Below are 24,831 nucleotides of genomic sequence, written 5' to 3'. Positions count from 1 at the left end.
AAAGGTTTCCACATCCTGCGGAGAAGTTATTGCCCTGCTTAGTTTAGTGTCGTCCGCAAATACAGAGATTGAACCGTTTACCCCATCCTCCAGGTCATTTATGAACAAATTAAATAGGATTGGTCCCAGCACAGAACCCTGGGGGACCCCACTACCCACCCCTGAATATTCCCAAGTACTCTCCATTTATCACCACCCTCTGAACTCGCCCTTGTAGCCAGTTTTCACTCCATGTACTCACCTTATGGTCCATACCAACGGACCTTATTTTGTACAGTAAACAATTATGGGGAACTGTGTCAAATGCTTTTGCAAAATCCAAATACACGTCTACGGGCCTTCCTTTATCTAGCTGGTAACTCACCTCCTCTAAGAAGGTTAGTAGATTGGTTTGGCAAGAACGATTTTTCATGAATCCATGCCGATTACTGCCAACATTCTCATTACTAAAATCTTGTATATAGTCCCTTATCCCCTCCAAGAGAGTTTACATACTATTGATGTTAGACTAACTGGTCTGTAATTCCCAGGGATGTATTTGGGCCCTTTTTAAATATTGGTGCTATATTGGCTTTTCTCCAATTGCCTGGTACCATTCCAGTCAGTAGACTGTCAGTAAAAATTAGGAACAATGGTCTGGCAATTACTTGATGGAGTTCCCCAAGTACCCTCGGGTGCAAGCCATCTGGTCCCGGTGATTTATTAATGTTAAGTTTCCCAAGTCTAATTTTAATTCTGTCCTCTGTTAACCATGGAGGTGCTTCCTGTGATGTGTCTTGAGGATAAACACAGCAGTTTTGGTTATTGAAGACCCCCCCCCCCCCCCCCCCCCGATTCCCTTCTGAAGACTGAGGAGAAGAATAAATTCAATACCTTCGCCATCTCCCCATCCTTTGTAACCAGATGTCCTTCCTCATTCTTTATGAGGCCAATATGGTCTGTCCACCCTTTTTTACAATTTACATACTTAAAGGGGTTGTAAAGCTTAGTTTTTTATTTTCTAAATGGGTTCCTTTAAGCCAGTGCATTGTTGGTTCACTTACCCTTTCCTTCGATTTCCCGCAGTAAACTTCACACCATCATCCGAGCAGTGTTTAGTCAGCCAGAACTAAAGCTTGCTGAGCAGAAACAGGAAGTGAGAAATTCAGACAATGAAAAAAACATTTAGAAGGGAAATCGAAGGAAAAGGTAAGTGAACCAACAATGCACTAGCTTAAAGGAACCCATTTAGAAAATAAAAAACGAACCGTTACAACCCCTTTAAAGAATTTCTTGGGATTTTTTTTGCTCTCCTCCGCTATGTGTCTTTCATGTCCCATCTTAGCCATCCTTATTGCACTCTTACATTTCTTGTTGCATTCTTTATAAAGTCTGAATGCTGATGATGATAATCCCTCAACCTTGTATTTTTTGAAGGCCTTCTCCTTTGCTTTTATATGCATTTTTACACTGAAGTTAAGTCATCCAGGACGTTTTTCGCTCTTTTAAAATGTATTACCTGATGGGATGCATTTGCTAATGCCCTTATTTAATATGTTCTTAAAGCAATCCCATCTCTCCTCTGCGTTCTTTGTTCCTAAGATTTTATCCCAATTTATGTCTTCTAGTAAGATTCGTATTTTCGGGAAGTTCACTTTTTTGAAATTCAGGGTCTCTGTACTCCCCTTATGTTTCCTATTTGTGTTATTTATACATAAGCCAATTGACCTGTGGTCGCTGTTTCCTAAATTGCCCAGTATTTCCAAATTTGTGATCAGGTCTGTATTGTTGGTAATCAGTAGATCCAGTAACGCTTTATTTCTAGTTGGTGCGTCTACCATCTCACCCATAAAATTGTCCTGCAAGACATTTAGGAACTGGCGAGCCTTAGATGAATGCGCGGTTCCCTCTGCCCAGTCTATGTCTGGATAATTAAAATCCCCCATTATGATAACACTTACCATCCTTGCTGCTAATCCAAATTGTGATAGCAGATCAGTCTCCCCTTCTTCCCTCAGGTTAGGGGGCCTATAGCATACTCCCAGTATTTTCCCCTTAGCTTCATCCCTTTGGAGCTCTACCCATAAGGTTTCCACCTCCTCCCTAGCACCCTTAGTGATCTCATCTCTCACATTCACTTGTACATTATTCTTGATATATAGGCATACCCCTCCCCCTTTATTACCCTCTCTATTCTTGCGATAAAGGGTATATCCTTGAATGTTTACCAGCCAATCATGAGAGCTGTTGAACCAGGTCTCTGAAATTTCCCACAAAATCCAATTCCTCCTCGTACAATAGTATCTCTAGTTTACCCATCTTGTCCACCAGGCTCCTGGCATTAGTGAACATGTAGTGTAGACCGGTCGCATATTATCCTCTTACTGGGTGTTCCGAGATTGCAAATAGGACTTTCTACTATACTTACCTTTGGTTTATGTGCTTTGGTCAACCTACCACTAATGCCCCCAATACTACCCTCTGGAATATGTTCCATGCCTACTATCTCTACCTCTGCACCCTCCCTCCATCACCTAGTTTCAAAACCCCCCTAACTTTTTGGCCATCTTTATTCCCAGATGATCTGCACCCTCATTTAGGTGCAGTCTGTCCCTTCTATAGTACCGGTTATCGACTGAGAATTCAGCCCAGTCATCCAGGAACCCATACCTCTCCTTAGTACACCAGCCCTTCAGCCACTTGTTTAATTCCCTAATCTTCCTCTGCCTTTCTGGTGTGGCTCGATGTACCGGTAGTATTACTGAGAATACTACCTTCGATGTCCTTTTCCTAAATTTAGCTCTCAAGTCCCTAAAATCGTTCTTTAGGACACTCCATCTACCTCTGACTGTCATTGGTGCCAACGTGCACCATGACAGCTGGGTCTTCCCCAGCCCCTCCCAGTAATCTGTCCACCAGATCTGTGATGTGCCGAACCCGAGCACCCGGCAGACAACATACTGTTCGATGCTTCAGGTCTTTGTTACAGATTTGCCTCTCTGTCCTTCTAAGAATTGAGTCCCCTACCACCAGAATCTGTCTTCTCTTTCCCTGCACTCCCCCCCCCCCCCACATTCTCACTCGAGGAGTTCTTCCCCCGGAAGCTAGGAGAGTCCCTCAGCTCCAGTAGTGCTGGTCCCTCACTGGGATCACCAATGTCACTCAATGGAGCGTATTTATTGGGATGCTCCAGCCCTGGATCGGCCTCCCTGGCACTTGCCGCTCTACCCTTGCTGTCACCCATCTACTCTTCGCTAGTACCTGCACCTCTTTGTCTTCACCCACCTCTGTGCTGGCCCCTGCCATGTACGCTCCTGGCTCACCTTTAGTATGGAGGGACTTCTCAGTGCTGACAGTTGCTTCCTCAGATTCAGAACCTGGGCTTCCACGGAAACAATGCGCTTACATTTTGCACAGCAACGCATACATGCCGCAAGATGTACAACATCCACACACACTACTCAGACAATACTCAGGTACTCACACTACATAGGTACTATGACCCCTGTTATAACCTCCTATTTTAAACTCTGGTTTTTAACTCACCACTTAGACCAGTTCCACTAGCTCTGGTTTTTAACACACCACTTAGACCAGTGGTGAATCTTACCCAATCCAATCAAGGCATATTGCAAACAACAAGGGTAAGAATCCCCTATAATCCCAATAGGATTATATATGCCACCTCTATGTCTTATGCCACTTCTTTGGTTAGCAGTCCAGGGATTTACCTACCAACCAGCTATACAACCACTCCTTTGGAACGGTTTTGAGCCTCTAGCTTTTTGCTATTGAGTGCAGGTATGCGACAACCGTATATACAGTGCCTTGCGAAAGTATTCAGCCCCCTTGAACTTTTCAACCTTTTGCCACATTTCAGGCTTCAAACAAAGATATAAAATTTTTATTTTTTGTGAAGAATCACCAACAAGTGGGACACAATTGTGAAGTGGAACGAAATCTATTGGATTTTTGAAACTTAACTACTAAAAAAATGAAAAGTGGGGCGTGCAAAAGTATTTGCCCCCCTTGCGTTAATACTTTGTAGAGCCACCTTTTGCTGCAATTACAGCTGCAAGTCGCTTGGGGTATGTCTCTATCAGTTTTGCACATCGAGAGACTGAAATTCTTGCCCATTCTTCCTTGCAAAACAGCTCGAGCTCAGTGAGGTTGGATGGAGAGCGTTTGTGAACAGCAGTTTTCAGCTCTTTCTACAGATTCTCGATTGGATTCAGGTCTGGACTTTGACTTGGCCATTCTAACACCTGGATACGTTTATTTGTGAACCATTCCTTTGTAGATTTTGCTGTATGTTTGGGATCATTGTCTTGTTGGAAGATAAATCTCCGTCCCAGTTTCAGGTCTTTTGCAGACTCCAACAGGTTTTCATCCAGAATGGTCCTGTATTTGGCTGCATCCATCTTCCCCTCAATTTTAACCATCTTCCCTGTCCCTGCTGAAGAAAAGCAGGCCCAAACCATGATGCTGCCACCACCATGTTTGACAGTGGGGATGGTGTGTTGAGGGTGATGAGCTGTGTTGCTTTTACGCCAAACATATCGTTTTGCATTGTGGGCAAAAAGTTCGATTTTGGTTTCATCTGACCAGAGCACCTTCTTCCACATGTTTGGTGTGTCTCCCAGGTGGCTTGTGGCAAACTTTAGACAAGACTTTTTATGGATATCTTTGAGAAATGGCTTTCTTCTTGCCACTCTTCCATAAAGGCCAGATTTGTGCAGTGTACGACCGATTGTTGTCCTATGGACAGACTCTCCCACCTCAGCTGTAGTTCTCTGCAGTTCATCCAGAGTGATCATGGGCCTCTTGGCTGCATCTCTGATCAGTCTTCTCCTTGTCTGAGCTGAAAGTTTAGAGGGACGGCCAGGTCTTGGTAGATTTGCATTGTTCTGATACTCCTTCCATTTCAAAATGATCAATTGTACAGTGCTCCTTGGGATGTTTAAAGCTTGGGAAATCTTTTTGTATCCAAATCCGGCTTTAAACTTCTCCACAACAGTATTACGGACCTGCCTGGTGTGTTCCTTGGTCTTCATGATGCTCTCTGCGCTTTCAACAGAACCCTGAGACTATCACAGAGCAGGTGCATTTATACAGAGACTTGATTACACACAGGTGGATTCTATTTATCACCATCAGTCATTTAGGACAACATTGGATCATTCAGAGATCCTCGCTGAACTTCTGGAGTGAGTTTGCTGCACTGAAAGTAAAGGGGCCGAATAATTTTGCACGCACCACTTATCAGTTTTTTATTTGCTAAAAAAATATCCAATAGATTTCGTTCCACTTCACAATTGTGTCCCACTTGTTAGTGATTCTTCACAAAAAATTAAAATGTTATATCTTTATGTTTGAAGCCTGAAATGTGGCAAAAGGTTGAAAAGTTCAAGGGGGCCGAATACTTTCGCAAGGCACTGTAGTTTTGCAAAAGATTAAAATGATAAAATTACAAACATGTTGCATCCCTGTAAAGGATTACAAAAACTATTTTGATTTGGCGATTTTTATGATTAATATACATGGTGTGTCATACTATCGGGCACCGCTCGTTTCATAACAAATTTCCAGGCAAATCCTGTGGGAAATATATTCCAATCAACAGGTACATTAGTTAATTATGACAAACCTGGTAACCAATAGGTGTGCCATAATTGGCAATTTTATGTCCATTTTTTCTTCCCTTAAGGTAAAAATCATTTGGCCACCACCACACAGTATGTGGTCTCTGGATTGAGTGATAGTCCTGTGTCCGCCTTCCAGACATTTTTTTTGCGACCTGTGATACTCTCATCCTCTCCTGCTGTAAGTTTTCTGGGAAAATAGACTTAGTTTGTATACTCCCAAATCAAAAGTAATATAACCATGTTAATGTATTATTGTAGTATTTACCGCTTGCCGACTAGCCGCCACAGTATTACTGTGGCAGAATGGCACAGTTGGGCGAAACAACGTTATGTTACGTTGCCCTGTGGCCACTAGCGGAGTACACGCCCACTGCTTTCCCCCGGAGCCGACAGCCCACTGATTTGCATGCGAGTTGCATCCCAGTACGATCATCATCTTAACTGATCCGACTTGGGCTCTGAGGATCTTAAAGAGGAACCCCACAACAAAAAAAATTTAAAACGGCGTGTGGTCCCCCTCAAAATCAATACCAGACCCTTATCTGATCGTGTAGCCTGGCAAGTCAGGAAAGGGGGCATTACGTTGCCTCGCCCTGTGGCCACTAGGGGAGCGCGCTCCTGCTGCTTTCCCCCAGAGACGATGCGAGTGCCCGGACACTCACGATCAACGCCAGGCTCCCGCAATCGCTGACACACCGAGAACCTGGATCTGTGTGTACAAATAGTTTCTGGTTCTCAGAGGGGAGAAGAGACAGATCGTCTGTTCATACAGAGTATGAACAGTGATGTATTATGTAGTATTTACCACTTGCCGACTAGCGGCATCAGTTTTACTGTGGTAGAATGGCACAGATGGGCGAAACAACGTTATGTTATGTTGCTTTGCCCTGTGGCCACTAGCGGAGTACGCGCCCACTGCTTTCCCCCGGAGCCGATGCAAGTGGCCGGCGGTCATGATCACCACCAGGCTCCCGCGGTCACTGCTGACACACCAAGAATTAGAAGCTGTGTGTGCAAACACACAATTTCCGGTTCTCAGAAGGGAGAAAAGACAGATCGTTTGTCCATATAGAGTATGAACAGTGATCTGTCATCTCCCCTACACAGCCCCCCCCTTCAGTTAGAACACACACTAGGGAACACAATTAACCCCTTGATCGCCCCCTAGTGTTAACCCCTTCCCTGCCAGTGACATTTTTACAGCAATCATTGCATTTTTATAGCACTGATCGCTGTATAAATGTCCCAAAAATGTGTCAAAAGTGTCTGATGTGTCCGCCATAATGTGCCGATAAAAAAACAAAAATAAAAAAAAAAAATCGCAGCTCGCCGACATTACTAGTAAAAAAAAAAAAAAGCCATAAAAACTATGCCCCATTTTGTAGACGCTATAACTTTTGTGCAAACCAAATCAATATAAGCTTATTGTGATTTTTTTTTCTAAAAATATGTAGAAAAATACATATCAGCCTAAACTGAGGAAAAAATTTTTTTATATATATATTTTTGGGGGATATTTATTAGAGCAAAAAGTAAAAAATATTGCATTTTCTTTTTCAAAATTGTCACTCTTTTTGTTTATAGCGCAAAAAATAAAAACCACAGAGGTGATCAAATAGGACAAAAAGAAAGCTCTATTTGCTCAGGATTGTTATGTCACATGCATTGTTTTTACATTTTCTTTTGTTCAACACTATGGAAGCGTGTTTGTGTACAAAAAAATATTTGATACTTATATAAAATAACTGCCTTGGTCTCATATAAGTGCCAGTAAAGTCTAACAGTGGCAAGATTAGTTACAGCATTTGTTTTTTTGGAACTTTCACTTAATTTGTATGTGGCACAATTAGAGGTTGCTTGTTATGTTTCTTTTGTCTGTACAACGACATGCACACAGAGGTTTTATTCCATGAATGAGCTATAATAAGCTTAGCTGCCCAAAGCATAAAAAATAAATCAATCGTTGCTTAGACGAGGTAGGTGTTCAACTGGTTAACAAACAAATACATGGTTTGCTGGGGGACCGAACCTCAGAAATGTTCTGTATCAGAGCAAAAATCCTTTTTCCAGAAGCCCCACAACCTTGGACACTCCCATCATATGTGATATGTACTGCTAAGTACTTGGCATCCTAGGAAGCAGAGAGGGGAAGAAGACGGATAAAGCCTCAACAAGCGGAGAGCGGCCTACTTATATTTTTTTTATGTGACAAATATGCAGCTTCATTCGATTATGAAAATTAATAGATCATGTTAATTTTAGGTGTCATCTGTTACAGATATTAACTCTAGGATACGTAGGTTATGTTTGAATATAGATATTATTTGCCTGTTAAAAATAATATAATCAACAATTTCCATGCTGTGTACACATTTTTTATCATAGCATGCAGGGCAACATTAAAATAAATAAATAAAAATACTACCTCTCGTATGCCGTTTATAAATGGAGTAAAATCAAACTCCAGCTGGGTAGCTTCAATGAGGATTTTATTTTCAATAAGGTAACTAGAAGGAAGGAATAATAATTATTTTACATGGCAGTGAAAAGTTTTTTTTTATTATTTAAAAAAATATATATATAACAAAATTGTCATACTTTCCTGCTCTGTGCAGTGGTTTTACACAGAGCAGCCCTGATCCTCATCTTCTCGGGTCCCCTTTCAGTGCTCTGGGCCCCTTCCCCTTGCCAAGTGCCCCTATAGCAAACCACTTGCTGTGTGGGCACTTGTGCGTGTTCGCTCCCGAGCCTGCTCTCTGCATCCATAAGACAAAGCATGGCTCAACCCTGCCCCTCTGCTACCGTCTCACTGGCTGTGATTGACAGAAGTGGGAGCCAATGGCTCCTGCAGCTCAGCCAAGCAGGAGCAAGAGACCCGAAATAGCCTCAAATCTTGTGCACATCGCTGGATGGAGATCAGGCTTGGGAGAGGAGGGAGCTGCACAGTGAGTTTTTTTTACATTTATGCATAGAATGAAGGTAAAAAACACTTTAACCACTTACGGACCGCCCGCCGTCGTTATACACTTACCAGAGCCATCGGTAGCGGCAAAGGAAATCAAATCCTTCTCAGTCTGTGGTATGGAGCTGACTGAGGGGGTAGATGGCCCCTGCTCGGCTCCAACCGTTGTAGGGCGGAAGCAACGTCAAAAAGTCCCTTCCGCCCATAGCTCTTAAAAGCAACATTTTTTTGATTGCATTTTAGTGTAAATATGAGATCTGAGGTCTTTTTGACCCCAGATCTCATATATAAGAGGTCTTGTCATGCTTTTTTTCTATTACAAGGGATGTTTACATTCCTTGTAATAGGAATAAAAGTGACACAATTTTATTAATTTTTTTAAAAGAACCGTGTAAAAATAAAAAGAATAAAAGAGAATAAAAAAAATAAAAATAAAATTATATATATATATATATATATATATATATATATATATATATATATATATATATATATATATATATATATATATATATACATATATATATACACACACATATATATACACACATATATATACACACACACATATATACATATATATACAGTGGTGTGAAAAAGTGTTTGCCCCCTTCTTAATTTCCTGTTCCTTTGCATGTTTGTCACACTTAAGTGTTTCGGAACATCAAACCAATTTAAACAATAGTCAAGGACAACACAAGTAAACACAAAATGCAATTTGTAAATGAAGGTGTTTATTATTAAAAGGTGAAAAAAAATCCAAACCATCATGGCCCTGTGTGAAAAAGTGATTGCCCCCCTTGTTAAAACATACTATAAGTGTGGTTGTCCACACCTGAGTTCAATTTCTCTAGCCACACCCGGGCCTGATTATTGCCACACCTGTTCACAATCAAGGCATCACTTAAATAGGAGCTGCTTGACACAGTAAGGTCCACCAGAAGATCCTTAAAAGCTACACATCATGCCGAGACCCAAAGAAATTCAGGAACAATTGAGAAAGAAAGTAATTAAGATCTATCAGTCTGGAAAGGGTTATAAAGCCATTTCCAAAGCTTTGGGAATCCAGCGAACCACAGTGAGAGCCATTATCCACAAATGGCGAAGACATGGAACAGTGGTGAACCTTCCCAGGAGTGGCCGGCCGCCCAAAATTACCCCAAGAGCGCAGCGACGACTCATCCAAGAGGTCACAAAAGACCCCACAACAACGTCCAAGGAACTGCAGGCCTCACTTGCCTCAGTTAAGGTCAGCGTTCATGCCTCCACCATCAGGAAAAGACTGGGCAAAAATGGCCTGCATGGCAGAGTTCCAAGGAGAAAACCACTGCTGAGCAAAAACATCAAAGCTCGTCTCAATTTCTCCACAACACATCTTGATGATCCCCAAGACTTTTGGGACAACATTCTGTGGACTGATGAGACAAAAGTGGAACTCTTTGGAAGGTGTGTGTCCAAGTATATCTGGCGTAGAAGGAACACTGCATTTCATAAAAAGAACATTATACCAACAGTAAAATATGGTGGTGGTAGTGTGATGGTCTGGGGCTGTTTTGCTGCTTCAGGACCTGGAAGACTTGCCGTGATAAAAGGAACTATGAATTCTGCTGTCTACCAAGAGATCCTGAAGGAGAATGTCCGACCATCTGTTCGTGTACTCAAGCTGAAACGAACTTGGGTTCTGCAGCAGGACAATGATCCTAAACACACCAGCAAGTCCACCACCGAATGGCTGAAGAAAAACAAAATGAAGACTTTGGAGTGGCCTAGCCAAAGTCCTGACCTGAATCCTATTGAGATGTTGTGGTATGACCTTAAAAAGGCCGTTCATGCTCGAAAACCCTCTAATGTAACTGAATTAGGACAATTCTGCAAAGATGAGTGGGCCAAAATTCCTCCAGGACGCTGTAAAAGCCTCATTGCACGTTATCGCAAACGCTTGGTTGCAGTTGTTGCTGCTAAGGGTGGCCCAACCAGTTATTAGGTTTAGGGGGCAATCACTTTTTCACACAGGGCCATGATGGTTTGGATTTTTTTTCACCTTTAATAATAAACACCTTCATTTACAAATTGCATTTTGTGTTTACTTGTGTTGTCCTTGACTATTGTTTAAATTGGTTTGATGTTCCGAAACACTTAAGTGTGACAAACATGCAAAGGAACAGGAAATGTACTCTCACACACACACACACACACCCCCCAGACCCTTATCGGAGCATGCCTGCATTACTTTTTGGAAAATCACTGCATTCGTATTGCATGGTGTTTTTTGTACCATGCGATCTGGTGCAGGCAAACACACTGCATTGGGGTACAGGACGACCGATGTGGGTTTTTCTCTGGCCGAGATTTAGAAATCGCGGTGGCCGATATATGATGCCGATTTTTCTTTGGGCCGATATGTTAGGCTGTTTTTTTTTTTACCCTTTTTATCCCTTCATCTCATAAAATCTAAGTTAGACACCTTTCACACTGGGGCGTTTTTCAGGCGCTTTTGGGCTAAAAATAGCCTGTAAATTGCCTTCAAAAGGGCTCCCCTGCAGTCTGTGTGAAAGCCCGAGTGCTTTCACAATGAGGAGATGCGCTGGCAGGACGTTAAAAAAATCCTGCAAGCAGCATCTTTGGAGCGTGTAAACCGCTCCTCCACCACTCCTGCCCATTGAAATGAATGGGCACCACTGCTGAAGCGCATGCAATGCGATTTGGCAGCAGGGCTCCACAAGCGCATTTAACCCCTTCCTCGGCCACTAGCTAGGTTTTAAGTGCCCTGCTAGCAGCCGAATAGCGCCACTAAAATGGCGGTAAAGCGCCGCTAAAACTAGCAGCGTTTTACCGTCAACGCCTGCCCGCTCCAGTGTGAAAGCAGCCTTCAGTAATAAGTGATACAGAAAACTTCTTACATTTAAACATTTATTAAACAAAACAAACATCCAATCAGTTCACTTGTATGTATAATTTAGATAAAAAAAAAAAAAAACACACACAAAAAAACAGGTACTCAAAACTTTTGGACGAAAAAAAAGGGCCAACTTTACTGTTTTCGTTTTTTATTATTTTTTTTAAAATCTGTGTATTTCTTCCAAAAAAATTGCGTTTGAAAGACCTCTGCGCAAATAACGCGTCACATAAAATATTGCAACAACTGCTATTTTATTCCCTAGGGTCTCTGCTAAAAAATATATATCATTTTTGGGGCTTCTGAGTGATTTTCTAGCAGAAAATACTGGATTTTTACTTGTAAGCAACAAGTGTCAGAAAAGATTTAGTCTTTAACCCCTTCCCGCCGAGCGTACGCAGATGTGCGTACTCGGCTTCCGGGGGGTATACCGTGATGCCCGTGCCTGCAGGCATCATCCTGGTACCGTTCTTTTCAGCAGGCGATTGGCTATCCAGGCATAACAACGGATGCGGCTAAAAGCCGCTTGGCTGTTATGCCGGAGGAGCGGGAGGGGACGTCCCGCCGCTGTTACCGGTGCTCCCGCTCGATCGGGAGCACCGATTCAACTTCTGCTGCCTCCGGCTGCTGGGGAGGAACTGGAACAAAGCCGTAATCGGCTTCGTTCCAGTCTCCTCATAGTAAACACAGAAGCGACGTCATGACGTCACTTCCCTTTTATTTGGCTGCCAATGGCACCGGTTTTAAAAAGATATACGCCGTTTTCGGCGATCTGAAAACATTTAAGAGTAAAGGAGGGGTGGGGGGTCTTTTAGACCCCCGATCCCTTCATAAAGAGTACCTGTCACCACCTATTACTGTCACAAGGGATGTTTACATTCCTTGTGACAGCAATAAAAGTGCTAAATTTTTTTATTTATTTTTTTAAACAATTTAGTCATTTTAAAATCAATAAAAAAACATTTTTTAAAGCGCCCGCCGTCCACGCGAGCTCACGAAGCAAAGAAAACGCATACGGAAGTCGCGCCCGCGTATGTAAACAGTGTTCAAATCACACATGTGAGGTATCGCCGCGATCGTCAGAGCGAGAGCAATAATTCTAGCACTAGACCTCCTCTGTAACGCTAACCTGGTAACCGCAAAAATTTTTTTAAAGCGTCGCCTATTGAGATTTTTAGGTTCCGTACTTTGTCGTCAATCCACAAGTGCGTGCAATTATAAAGTGTGACATGTTTGGTATCTATTTACTCGGCGTAACATTATCTTTCACATTATGCAAAAAAAATATTGGGCTAATTTTATGGTTTTGGTTTTTTTTATTCATGAAAGTGTCCCTTTTCCCAAAAAGTTGCGTTTAAAACACCGCTGCGCAAATATCGTGTGACATAAAATATTGCAACAATGGCCGTTTTATTCTCTAGAGTCTCTGCTAAAAAAATATATATAATGTTTGGGGGTTCCAAGTAATTTTCTAGCAAAAAATATGGATTTTAACTTGTAAACATCAAATGCCAAAAATAGGCTTAGTCATGAAAGGGTTAAATGATTAAACTGAGGGAGTTCAGTCCATTGAAAAAGAAACATTGTATCTCTTTGATCTTTTCTTGGCAGACTGCACAGAGAGGAGGAAAGTGCTTCACTGATGTCTTCAGGCAACTTACATTCACTTCTATTACAGAAGTCTTTTGTAAGTCGTCCTGAACATATAATCGGCCTTTCTATCAGCACAATCGGCCGATGCCGATTAATTAAAAAATGCCAAATATCGGCCGATATATCGGTCGACCTCTACATTGGGACGTCATTAACTTAACGATGATGCCCGCTGCAGATCGCACCTGCAATACATTCTGGTTTGAACCGGTCCTCAGAGCTGTAAACAGGCCAAACACCAGATCTCCCCACGCATGTGAATGAGTAGGAGTAAATGGTACCCCTACTCATTCACCCAAAAAAATGGCAAAAATAACAGTACAAGGGTCCTTTATTAAAATTGAAGAATGTCCTCCATCGTAGCTCTGTCTTCTTTCTCCGCTGACGTCTTCTCCATCCTCCTCCACTGAGGTTTACTTCCTCCGGTTCTTATGCTAACGCTAGATCCCACTGTTGTGTTAGCGCATGCTGTCTGCCACTTCTTAAATAGCCATGGGGTGTGGCAAAACTGTGACATCATCCTGAGGCCTTGCCATCTTGTGACATCACTGCCTGGGGCATGATGGGGTGACGATGTCACAAGCAGGCACCGGGTCTCTAATAAAAGTGTCTAGTATGGGTTCCTTTTTTTTGGCATGGGGTTCCCCTTAAAAGCCATATCAGACCAAAAGCATCTGGTGTGGTCCTGGGGGGGCAATGGTTTTTGTTTATATCTAATTTTGGCATGGGTTTGCTCCCTCGAGATTCATACTAGACTCAAAAGGGCCTGATATGGTCAGATAAAGTTGGATCCCATTCATTGAAGTCGCATGGAAGTCGGGCATGCAGTCATAGGACAAAGTCAGATCGGAAGTCAGAGCATTGTGAACCCAGCCTAAAGGTTTTCTGTACAGCAGTTCTCAAAGCTAATTACTGACATCTTAGAAGTGCTCAGTTCCTGTGTGCATGTTAATTGGGACCTTTTGTTTGGTCAGCTGTGGCAGGCTTTGATGGGAATCACAATTGTTGTTGGGGGTCATTTTGGCTTTCCTAGCCTGTTTGTTGCAACTCTACTATTCATCTGTACTTGAGGGTCTGGCTCTCCATGCATACTTTCCATCTATGGATGCTGTTCTGTGGTCTATCCTTTGTATCATTTTTTGCAGTCCTATTTTCCACCTACACGTGAGGGTTTTGTTTTTCCACGTAAGGATTTTCATTTACAGTTGCTGCTCTGAGGTTTACAGTTTCTAGATTCCTTTTGTACCAGCTTGAAGTAGACCTTTGTTATAGTATGGTTGCTGAACATTTACCCGCATGCTGCCAATTTTTGCCTTTTTTTTTAGGGTAACTTGAGTGTTGTGACGAACATGGGTATCAGATCCCTGCCCACCTCACCAACTCAAGGACCGGCCAATCTCACACCACGCCATCACCAACGTAACAATGCCACTCTCGGCTGCACCAGACACAAAGATTTTCCAGATTGCGGAACCACAATTTAGGTGCCAGCAGCCTTAGAGCGATTGCCACTGGGCTAATCAATTAACCCTTTAACTGCCACCACTGACCTCTGACACGGAAGGGTCAGAACTTCCATCAATTTAGCAATACAATTATGATTTTAGAATAATCGTCTGTAAACACACACTGTCACCACAGATGGGTACATTCAGAAAGTTCATCCTATACAGTAAATTTTGTGGAAAATAGTGTAGCGCTTATTTGTTTTTACCACATTACAATGTGACCAATGTAATCAATACATACATTAGACTATACAAAATGAAAAAAAAACATGTAAGCACTCTTTGCTGTATATGAAAAGCTAGAATGTCCAAACAAATGTATAAAAAAATATATATCCAAAAATGGAAAAACAACGTGAAAACAAGTGAAAAGTTCTCCAAATTTTCTGTGTGTGATACGATGAAGTGAGAATAGTCCTACACCTTCTCCAAGGAATAATCGCACAATCACCGCGTGAACCCTCCACCGCATCAAATGGGGGCTTACCAGATTTAATGGATCCTACTCAAACTTATATTTGGAGGATCATGTATGCTTGTAGATATACATAGGCTTTTTTGGGGGTTGTCCTTTTCTGGAAGACTTTCAAGTGTGGCTATTTCCTCTGCAGTATGTCTCCATCCACACAGATCATCATAGGTAATGGGATAGATATAAAAGAAGAAAGCAGGGACCCCAATAGTGTAACTCCGTTTTTCGTTTCAGGTAATTTAATAAAAAATTATCAAACTCACGTGTACAAAGAACATAAGCGCTTTTTCAATAAAATCTCAGGCTGCAGTGAAGTCCCGACGCGTTTCGTCTTAAGCAGACATCATCTGGGGTACAACTTCAAGGCAGCCCTCCAGTTTATATAGCCAGACCCCCAATCAGGCCTGGATTTCATCCATCAGTGTCACCACACATCACTTCCGGTATCCAACAAGGCCGCCGGCGTGCGTTCCACGCCTCTTTTTAATAATGTGAAGGGTCTAGTCAGATAACTGGTACATCCCATACTCATATATATTGGACGAATCGCTTCTGTGTATCTCAACAACGAAAGCGAACGTCCTAACGTACGCCCACAACGTCCAAATGGAACGCAGGCATAAACACTGAAATGTTCAGCCGATCTTTTAACCTCAGCGGAGGTGAAATAAACGTGACCCCCGCGTATCGCACCAACGGAAGTGGTCAGCCTGGAACGCACCAACTTTATCCAATGGAGTGCGGACGTATGTCAACATCCCGGCATCATAACGTCACTTCCATGTCCCCGTACTCAAAAAATAAATAGACGTATAAAAAAACGCCATCTCTAGGGTGATATACAGATCGGTGCAAGGCAGAACAAATCTCCCATATATATTAAATAGGGAAAATATAGACTATATACTCTGAGCTGAGGGATGTAGGAAAAATTTGTAAAAAATATATATAAATGAAAAACATTAAATATTCGGACGCTGCATCCAATAGGAACACAGTGCCTAAAATCGCATATTGGCTTTTCTAGCCATATTTCACAGGAAAAGTAAATTAAGAAGGCAAATTTCGAAAAAATGTTTTTTCCAGTAAGTTTACCCAAAGAAGTTATTATAATCTACCTAAAGGTATTAACTGAAAAATGAATAGAAAAATAAGTATGACCGAATCTAATCAAATAGGCGATTATTACATCGAAACATTCTTATACAAATAATGGCCTGCGCAAAAAAGATTTTTAGTTTAATTTTGAAAATTAAAAAAGTTAAAAATATAAAACTTATAAAAATCAAATATAATCATAAGTTTTGAGATATATATAAAGAGACTTAGCCAAAAAATATATATATACTCAAGAATGGCGCTCTATTGATATTATGGCCCAATCAAAAAGAGACCGAAAGTAATATGTGTTGACATATTAGGTGGACCAAACCCAAATCACCTTTACCCATCTACAAATACTCACAAAGTACATTTTCCCCACATATTTCTACCGTCTATAACCAAAAGGGAGGAGAAGAGGAGAGTGAAATAAAATAAAAATAAAATAAAAATATAGATGCAAGAGATGGACAGACCTCAACCATCATCATTAGATGCATCCATATTACACACCAAGTCCAAACCAAACGGGGAGTGGGACCCAACGCCCTGCATCAACCGTCGTCGATGAATGCATTGATGTCCCACTCCACGTTTAGACCAAACGGAGAGTAGGACCTGATGGTGTATATCCAATACGTCTCTAATCTGGATACGCCCCTGGTCATGGCACCCCCCCTCCAGGGTGGCGTATACTTATCAATAATCAAAAACTCTGTTCCTGTAGGGTCACTGTTGTGACACTGCTTATAGTGTCTAGGAACAGTGTGTTTTGAATCTTTACTCTTGATAAGAGATATATGTTCGCCTACCCTGATTGCAAATGTCCTGATTGTCCTTCCTACATATTGCTTGCCACATGGGCAGGTGATTAAATATACCACATACTTGGTATCACAAGTGCAAAAAGGCTTAATGATGTGTGTCTTATTAGTAGTTGTAGAAGTAAATTCAGTGGCCTTACGTCTCCCCAAGATATAATATCTACATACACTGCACTTTTTACAGGGGTAGAAACCCGTCATGTTGTGGAAAAAGGATGGACGATTAGGTGGATCTAGGATATTGGGGGCTATACTGCTCTGTAGGGATGGAACGCCCCTGAAAAGTATCTTAGCTTGTTCGGGTAGCTTGGGGCCTAACACAGAATCATTTTTTAGTATACTCCAATGTTTGTTTATAATAGACTTGATCTGTCTATGCTGTGATGAAAACGTTGTTAACATAGACCATCTATAAGTGTCATCAGGTACATTTTGTGTTTTCTCAACAATGAGGTCCTCTCTATTAGTTTCCGCAACTTTACATATTTCCCTATCCAAAATTGCTCTATCATACCCCTTATCTTCAAATTTCTGTCTAAGATTTTTGGCTTGTATTCTGAATGTGTCTAGATCTGTACAGTTCCTCCGAAGACGTAGAAACTGACTTCGTGGAACCGAATTAAGCCACACTCTGTGGTGGCAGCTATCTAGGGGAATGAAGCTGTTCCGATCTGTTTCTTTGAAATGTGGCGAGCAAGACCTTGAGTCTTGGTTTAAGTATTTTAACGAAGCTGGAATTAACCTTCTAGGCTTCTTGACTACTAGAAAGAATAATAGGTTGGGACTTTTAGATAAAGAAATTAAGGAACTTAGAGACAAACTTGGAGGTTTCAAAAATAGCCCAGAATATAATTCTCTTTCAGCTAACTTATTGAATCATTTAGAGAAGGAAGACAGGGAACAGAAGTACAAAAAACAGAAAAAATATTCTAGAGACATTAACGATTATAAGACAGGAAATGTGTTTAGTTGGCAAAAATCATTACAAACTACATCCACGATGGACACACAACCCCCAAGTGGACCTCAAGATGTCGGTTCCACTATGAGGCCTGGGGAAGTTAGACCCCCTATGCCCTATAGTGACGCTGTACAGAGACATCCTGATGAGGGTTTACCACCCTCTCAGTTTACAGTACAACATTTTAATCCCCACACTCCCAATAAACCACAGAGGGGGAGAGGTAATCATCGGGGGAAAAGAGGTGGAAGGGGGTCCAATCGAGGACGTCCCTTCAACCGCGATGATTACCATCTTAGAGATTATAATGAGACATCATATTACTCTCCGTCACCTAGACGTGCCTCCCCGAATTCGTATTATGTGGGGTCTCAAAATCATAATGTAGCTCCAATTTCTACATATAACAGGTTTTCTCCATTAAGGGATCAGAGAGACAATGAAATTAGAAATAATGCCTATACACCATCTACATACAATCCACCCAATAGTAATCTTAGAAATCAGGATTTTTGCGAGGATCCATATACCAAAAAAAGAGGCCAGGATCTAAGAGAGGGTGCAGAGGGGGGAAACGACTACAACGGAGGAAAAAGAAGACGAGTTTGATAGGAAAGGGTGTTTTTAATCTAAGTAAAAAAACTTTTTCTCAAGCAGAGCTATCTGTATTGGATAAGGGATTAAAATATGCACCCCCCAAACGTCTTAATAAATTCAACACCTTCATAGATGTACATAAATTTATTAGGAAAATTAATGTTCAAAGATATTTGACAACCAACCCATTTAGAACAGGGTATACAGCAGCCACGTTTGGCACTGTACATTCAGGGTTATCTAACCCGTCTTTATTTGTACCCCCTGTACCTATAGCCCCGGCGGTAAATTTTTTTAAAGATCTTGTACTCGGTGACCTGGAGAAACTTCCTATTAAACATACGAATAGGTCCACCCTCTCACAGACCGGCTTTAACTCTTTATGTGAACAAAAGGAGGTAGTCGTGCGCCCTGCTGACAAAGGGGGTGGGATTGTTATTCTGGACAAAGAACAGTATAAAGCTGAAATGTGCAGGATACTAGAAGAACCGGGGACATACAAATTACTCCCTAACAATCCCACAAGTCTTTATAAAAGACAACTTAAGAGCCTTGTCGAGAAGGGATATGACTCGAAAATTTTGAATAAGAAAGAAAAATCATTTTTGATCCCTATTGCCCCAAGAATTCCCACTATCTATTATCTGCCAAAGATTCATAAAGATGCGATTAACCCTCCTGGCAGGCCTATAGTGAGTGGTATCAATTCTATTACCTCACGTATAGGTCGGTATATAGATTTTTACCTGCAACCTTTAGTGAAAAAAACTCCTTCGTATCTTAAGGATACAGGAGCGACAATCAGGAGATTGGAAAACATAACTCCCCAGGATGAATGTATTATTGCCACAGCAGATGTGGCTTCTTTATACACTTGTATTCCACACAGAAGGGGTATAGAAGCTGTCCGCTATTTTTTGGATCAAGAAGATTCTCTAGCGTCATTTCAATGTGATTACCTCATTGAACTGCTCGAGTTTGCAACCGAGCATAACTATTTTTGGTTCAATGGGAATTACTACTCACAGCAGAGAGGGGTTGCAATGGGGGCCAAATTTGCCCCCAGTCTTGCCAATTTATTTATGGCAAAGTGGGAGGAGGATGTCGTCTATGCCCACCATAACCCTTCGTTGGTTTTATGGGCAAGATATATAGACGACATCCTCCTCCTATGGAACGGCACACCTGAATCGCTAAGAGAATTTTTTGATATTTTGAACCACAACGATAGGGGTATTTCATTATCACTAGAGATGAGTACCTCCAAGATCAACTTTTTGGATCTAGAAATTGAAATAGTAAACAATGAATTTGTGTTTAAAACACATTTCAAAGAAACAGATCGGAACAGCTTCATTCCCCTAGATAGCTGCCACCACAGAGTGTGGCTTAATTCGGTTCCACGAAGTCAGTTTCTACGTCTTCGGAGGAACTGTACAGATCTAGACACATTCAGAATACAAGCCAAAAATCTTAGACAGAAATTTGAAGATAAGGGGTATGATAGAGCAATTTTGGATAGGGAAATATGTAAAGTTGCGGAAACTAATAGAGAGGACCTCATTGTTGAGAAAACACAAAATGTACCTGATGACACTTATAGATGGTCTATGTTAACAACGTTTTCATCACAGCATAGACAGATCAAGTCTATTATAAACAAACATTGGAGTATACTAAAAAATGATTCTGTGTTAGGCCCCAAGCTACCCGAACAAGCTAAGATACTTTTCAGGGGAGTTCCATCCCTACAGAGCAGTATAGCCCCCAATATCCTAGATCCACCTAATCGTCCATCCTTTTTCCACAACATGACGGGTTTCTACCCCTGTAAAAAGTGCAGTGTATGTAGATATTATATCTTGGGGAGACGTAAGGCCACTGAATTTACTTCTACAACTACTAATAAGACACACATCATTAAGCCTTTTTGCACTTGTGATACCAAGTATGTGGTATATTTAATCACCTGCCCATGTGGCAAGCAATATGTAGGAAGGACAATCAGGACATTTGCAATCAGGGTAGGCGAACATATATCTCTTATCAAGAGTAAAGATTCAAAACACACTGTTCCTAGACACTATAAGCAGTGTCACAACAGTGACCCTACAGGAACAGAGTTTTTGATTATTGATAAGTATACGCCACCCTGGAGGGGGGGTGCCATGACCAGGGGCGTATCCAGATTAGAGACGTATTGGATATACACCATCAGGTCCTACTCTCCGTTTGGTCTAAACGTGGAGTGGGACATCAATGCATTCATCGACGACGGTTGATGCAGGGCGTTGGGTCCCACTCCCCGTTTGGTTTGGACTTGGTGTGTAATATGGATGCATCTAATGATGATGGTTGAGGTCTGTCCATCTCTTGCATCTATATTTTTATTTTATTTTTATTTTATTTCACTCTCCTCTTCTCCTCCCTTTTGGTTATAGACGGTAGAAATATGTGGGGAAAATGTACTTTGTGAGTATTTGTAGATGGGTAAAGGTGATTTGGGTTTGGTCCACCTAATATGTCAACACATATTACTTTCGGTCTCTTTTTGATTGGGCCATAATATCAATAGAGCGCCATTCTTGAGTATATATATATTTTTTGGCTAAGTCTCTTTATATATATATCTCAAAACTTATGATTATATTTGATTTTTATAAGTTTTATATTTTTAACTTTTTTAATTTTCAAAATTAAACTAAAAATCTTTTTTGCGCAGGCCATTATTTGTATAAGAATGTTTCGATGTAATAATCGCCTATTTGATTAGATTCGGTCATACTTATTTTTCTATTCATTTTTCAGTTAATACCTTTAGGTAGATTATAATAACTTCTTTGGGTAAACTTACTGGAAAAAACATTTTTTCGAAATTTGCCTTCTCAATTTACTTTTCCTGTGAAATATGGCTAGAAAAGCCAATATGCGATTTTAGGCACTGTGTTCCTATTGGATGCAGCGTCCGAATATTTAATGTTTTTCATTTATATATATTTTTTACTAATTTTTCCTACTAGATACATCCCTCAGCTCAGAGTATATAGTCTATATTTTCCCTATTTAATATATATGGGAGATTTGTTCTGCCTTGCACCGATCTGTATATCACCCTAGAGATGGCGTTTTTTTATACGTCTATTTATTTTTTGAGTACGGGGACATGGAAGTGACGTTATGATGCCGGGATGTTGACATACGTCCGCACTCCATTGGATAAAGTTGGTGCGTTCCAGGCTGACCACTTCCGTTGGTGCGATACGCGGGGGTCACGTTTATTTCACTTCCGCTGAGGTTAAAAGATCGGCTGAACATTTCAGTGTTTATGCCTGCGTTCCATTTGGACGTTGTGGGCGTACGTTAGGACGTTCGCTTTCGTTGTTGAGATACACGGAAGCGATTCGTCCAATATATATAAGAGTATGGGATGTACCAGTTATCTGACTAGACCCTTCACATTATTAAAAAGAGGCGTGGAACGCACGCCGGCGGCCATGTTGGATACCGGAAGTGATGTGTGGTGACACTGATGGATGAAATCCAGGCCTGATTGGGGGTCTGGCTATATAAACTGGAGGGCTGCCTTGAAGTTGTACCCAAGATGATGTCTGCTTAAGACGAAACGCGTCAGGACTTCACTGCAGCCTGAGATTTTATTGAAAAAGCGCTTATGTTCTTTGTACACGTGAGTTTGATAATTTTTTATTAAATTACCTGAAACGAAAAACGGAGTTACACTATTGGGGTCCCTGCTTTCTTCTTTTATATCTATCCCATTACCTATGATGATCTGTGTGGATGGAGACATACTGCAGAGGAAATAGCCACACTTGAAAGTCTTCCAGAAAAGGACAACCCCCAAAAAAGCCTATGTATATCTACAAGCATACATGATCCTCCAAATATAAGTTTGAGTAGGATCCATTAAATCTGGTAAGCCCCCATTTGATGCGGTGGAGGGTTCACGCGGTGATTGTGCGATTATTCCTTGGAGAAGGTGTAGGACTATTCTCACTTCATCGTATCACACACAGAAAATTTGGAGAACTTTTCACTTGTTTTCACGTTGTTTTTCCATTTTTGGATATATATTTTTTTATACATTTGTTTGGACATTCTAGCTTTTCATATACAGCAAAGAGTGCTTACATGTTTTTTTTCATTTTGTATAGTCTAATGTATGTATTGATTACATTGGTCACATTGTAATGTGGTAAAAACAAATAAGCGCTACACTATTTTCCACAAAATTTATTATGTCACATTTATACACCTAGATGTTGTGTTAGCTGCTGTTTGTATATCGTTTACACATTTGAATAGCGCAGTGTTTTCGGTTCTTCTTGAATTAATTTGATCATCCTATACAGTAGCACTCTTCAAGAGAGGTTCTTGGTTAGCTTGCATTAAATGAGCTGAGGGACAAGGTTAACACTTTTCAAAATAAGGTTTTAATAATGAAAAAGGTTAAAATTGGTGCAAATAAAATATTTACAGAAAATAGGTGTTTCAAAGAAATAAAAGACAATATACAGCTACAGAGAAAAAGTAGGACTCAGGAGGAAGAATACTTGTAATCAATGTCCTTGGGTTGAACAGTTTGGTTGATGATACAGGTAATTATCAATTCTCAAACTTGGCAGATGGTCCTGATTTGATGGTAAAGGAGAACTGACAACTGTCTTGGCATCTCCTCTTTTCTCTGGGATCAAAAGGGGTGGTGACAGATGCCTCTGACCAATAAAATGGATCCATGGGCTGTCCGGGGTTGATGAGAGTAGAATGACCCTCCCTTACACAGTTTTTATACTATTATTCATATCTCCCAATATGTACCAGTTGCATCTTGAAACTGATAGATTATTGTTCAGCATGGAATTTTGTGTCCAGGGCTACTAAACAAAGGGTAGCTCAGATAAATGCGTCACCCAGGAGGCATCTGACAGCTATCTTCCCCCTTTTTATTTTTTATCAACAATAACAAAATTTTATTGAAAGATCACCAGGCATTCCATGATATATACAGCACATGTATGACATTTAAGTACATGTAAAGATAGCACCAGGAGTCTTAATTTCCATACCAATAGAAATGTAACAACGTTTTGCTAGATAATATTGGTATCATACACTATGTAGATAGAGCATTACCATGGCCTAGTGTTCACTCAACAAGAACCACAAAATGAAATTAAAATAAAAAAAATCGGTAATAAAAAAGTTAAATTATTACACCAGCCAATAATAAAGCACCCAGTATGCAGATCTGTCAATTGTATAAAATAAATCACCCTATAATACACTGTCTGTTGCACCTCATAACACCACACCCACCCACCAGCTAACCCAGGAGCAACCAATCCCAAATCAATTGTGGTGGAACCACTTCTGGGGAGTCTAACCAGTTCTGCCATATATTGGAGAATTTCTTTGGTGATTTTCTGTGTTGATAAGTGTTTTTTTCCTGGATGAGAGTAGCATTAACCATTTAGATCCATTGTGCCTCCCCTGGGACGAGCGCCGATAGCCACAAACGGGCAATCAACTTCCTAACTAAATATAAGAGTCTTGTGAGAGCAATGTATTCAGAGGGGAGATACAAGTCTTCATTTAGACACCTAGTAAGCACACCAGTGGTTCCAATTCAAGCTGAACCTGAAAGACATTGTTTATACTAGTGACAACACGACTCCAATATCTCACCAGTTTGGGATAGCATCAGAGCATGTGAATGAGGTCACCAGGATGGGCATGACACTTGGGACATATGGCGGAGTGCCGTCTGCCCCATTTGTGTAGTTGCACTGGGGTGCGATAAACCCGGTGCAGAATGAACAGGTGGGATAATCTCTGCAATGTCAACAACGAAACCACCAAGCACACTCCCAGAATCCGGTTCCACTGTTTACCGTCAATGGGGCCAACATCTCTCTACCACCCCTCTCCACATGGTAGTAAATCTGGAGCCTGTATATGTGATATTAAATGGACATATATTCTGGAGATGATTCCCTTCTTCTCTGGGTCAGAGTAGATAGATTCAATAAACGTGGAGTCTTCTAGCTGCATGTTAGACTGTCTGTTCTGATAACTAATGGAGTGTTGTAGTTGTGTGTATTGGAAGCGGTGGCCTCTAAGTGCAGGGAACTCACACATCAGTTGATCAAATGGTTTTAAAACATGAACGTTGAGTATTTGGGCAAGGTATCTAACCCCGGCCCTCTCCCAAATCA

At 41.1% G+C, this 24,831-nt stretch overlaps 1 protein-coding gene across 1 annotated transcript in view; it reads right to left on the bottom strand.

Annotated features, from left to right (window-relative positions):
• OIP5 (Opa interacting protein 5) overlaps positions 1–24,831 on the bottom strand; it is a 233,061-nt gene that overhangs the window by 57,288 nt on the left and 150,942 nt on the right. Inside the window, exon 4 of the mRNA XM_077493941.1 lies at positions 8,050–8,131. Within this exon, the coding sequence (XP_077350067.1) occupies positions 8,050–8,131 (82 nt within the window). The remainder of the gene's footprint in view (positions 1–8,049; positions 8,132–24,831) is intronic.

Source organism: Lithobates pipiens, unplaced genomic scaffold (assembly GCF_037356315.1).
Source record: "Lithobates pipiens isolate NorthernLeopardFrog02 unplaced genomic scaffold, aLitPip1_a1.2 Scaffold_19, whole genome shotgun sequence".
Classification (NCBI taxonomy): domain Eukaryota; kingdom Metazoa; phylum Chordata; class Amphibia; order Anura; family Ranidae; genus Lithobates; species Lithobates pipiens.
This window is presented reverse-complemented; position numbering and strand designations above follow the sequence as displayed.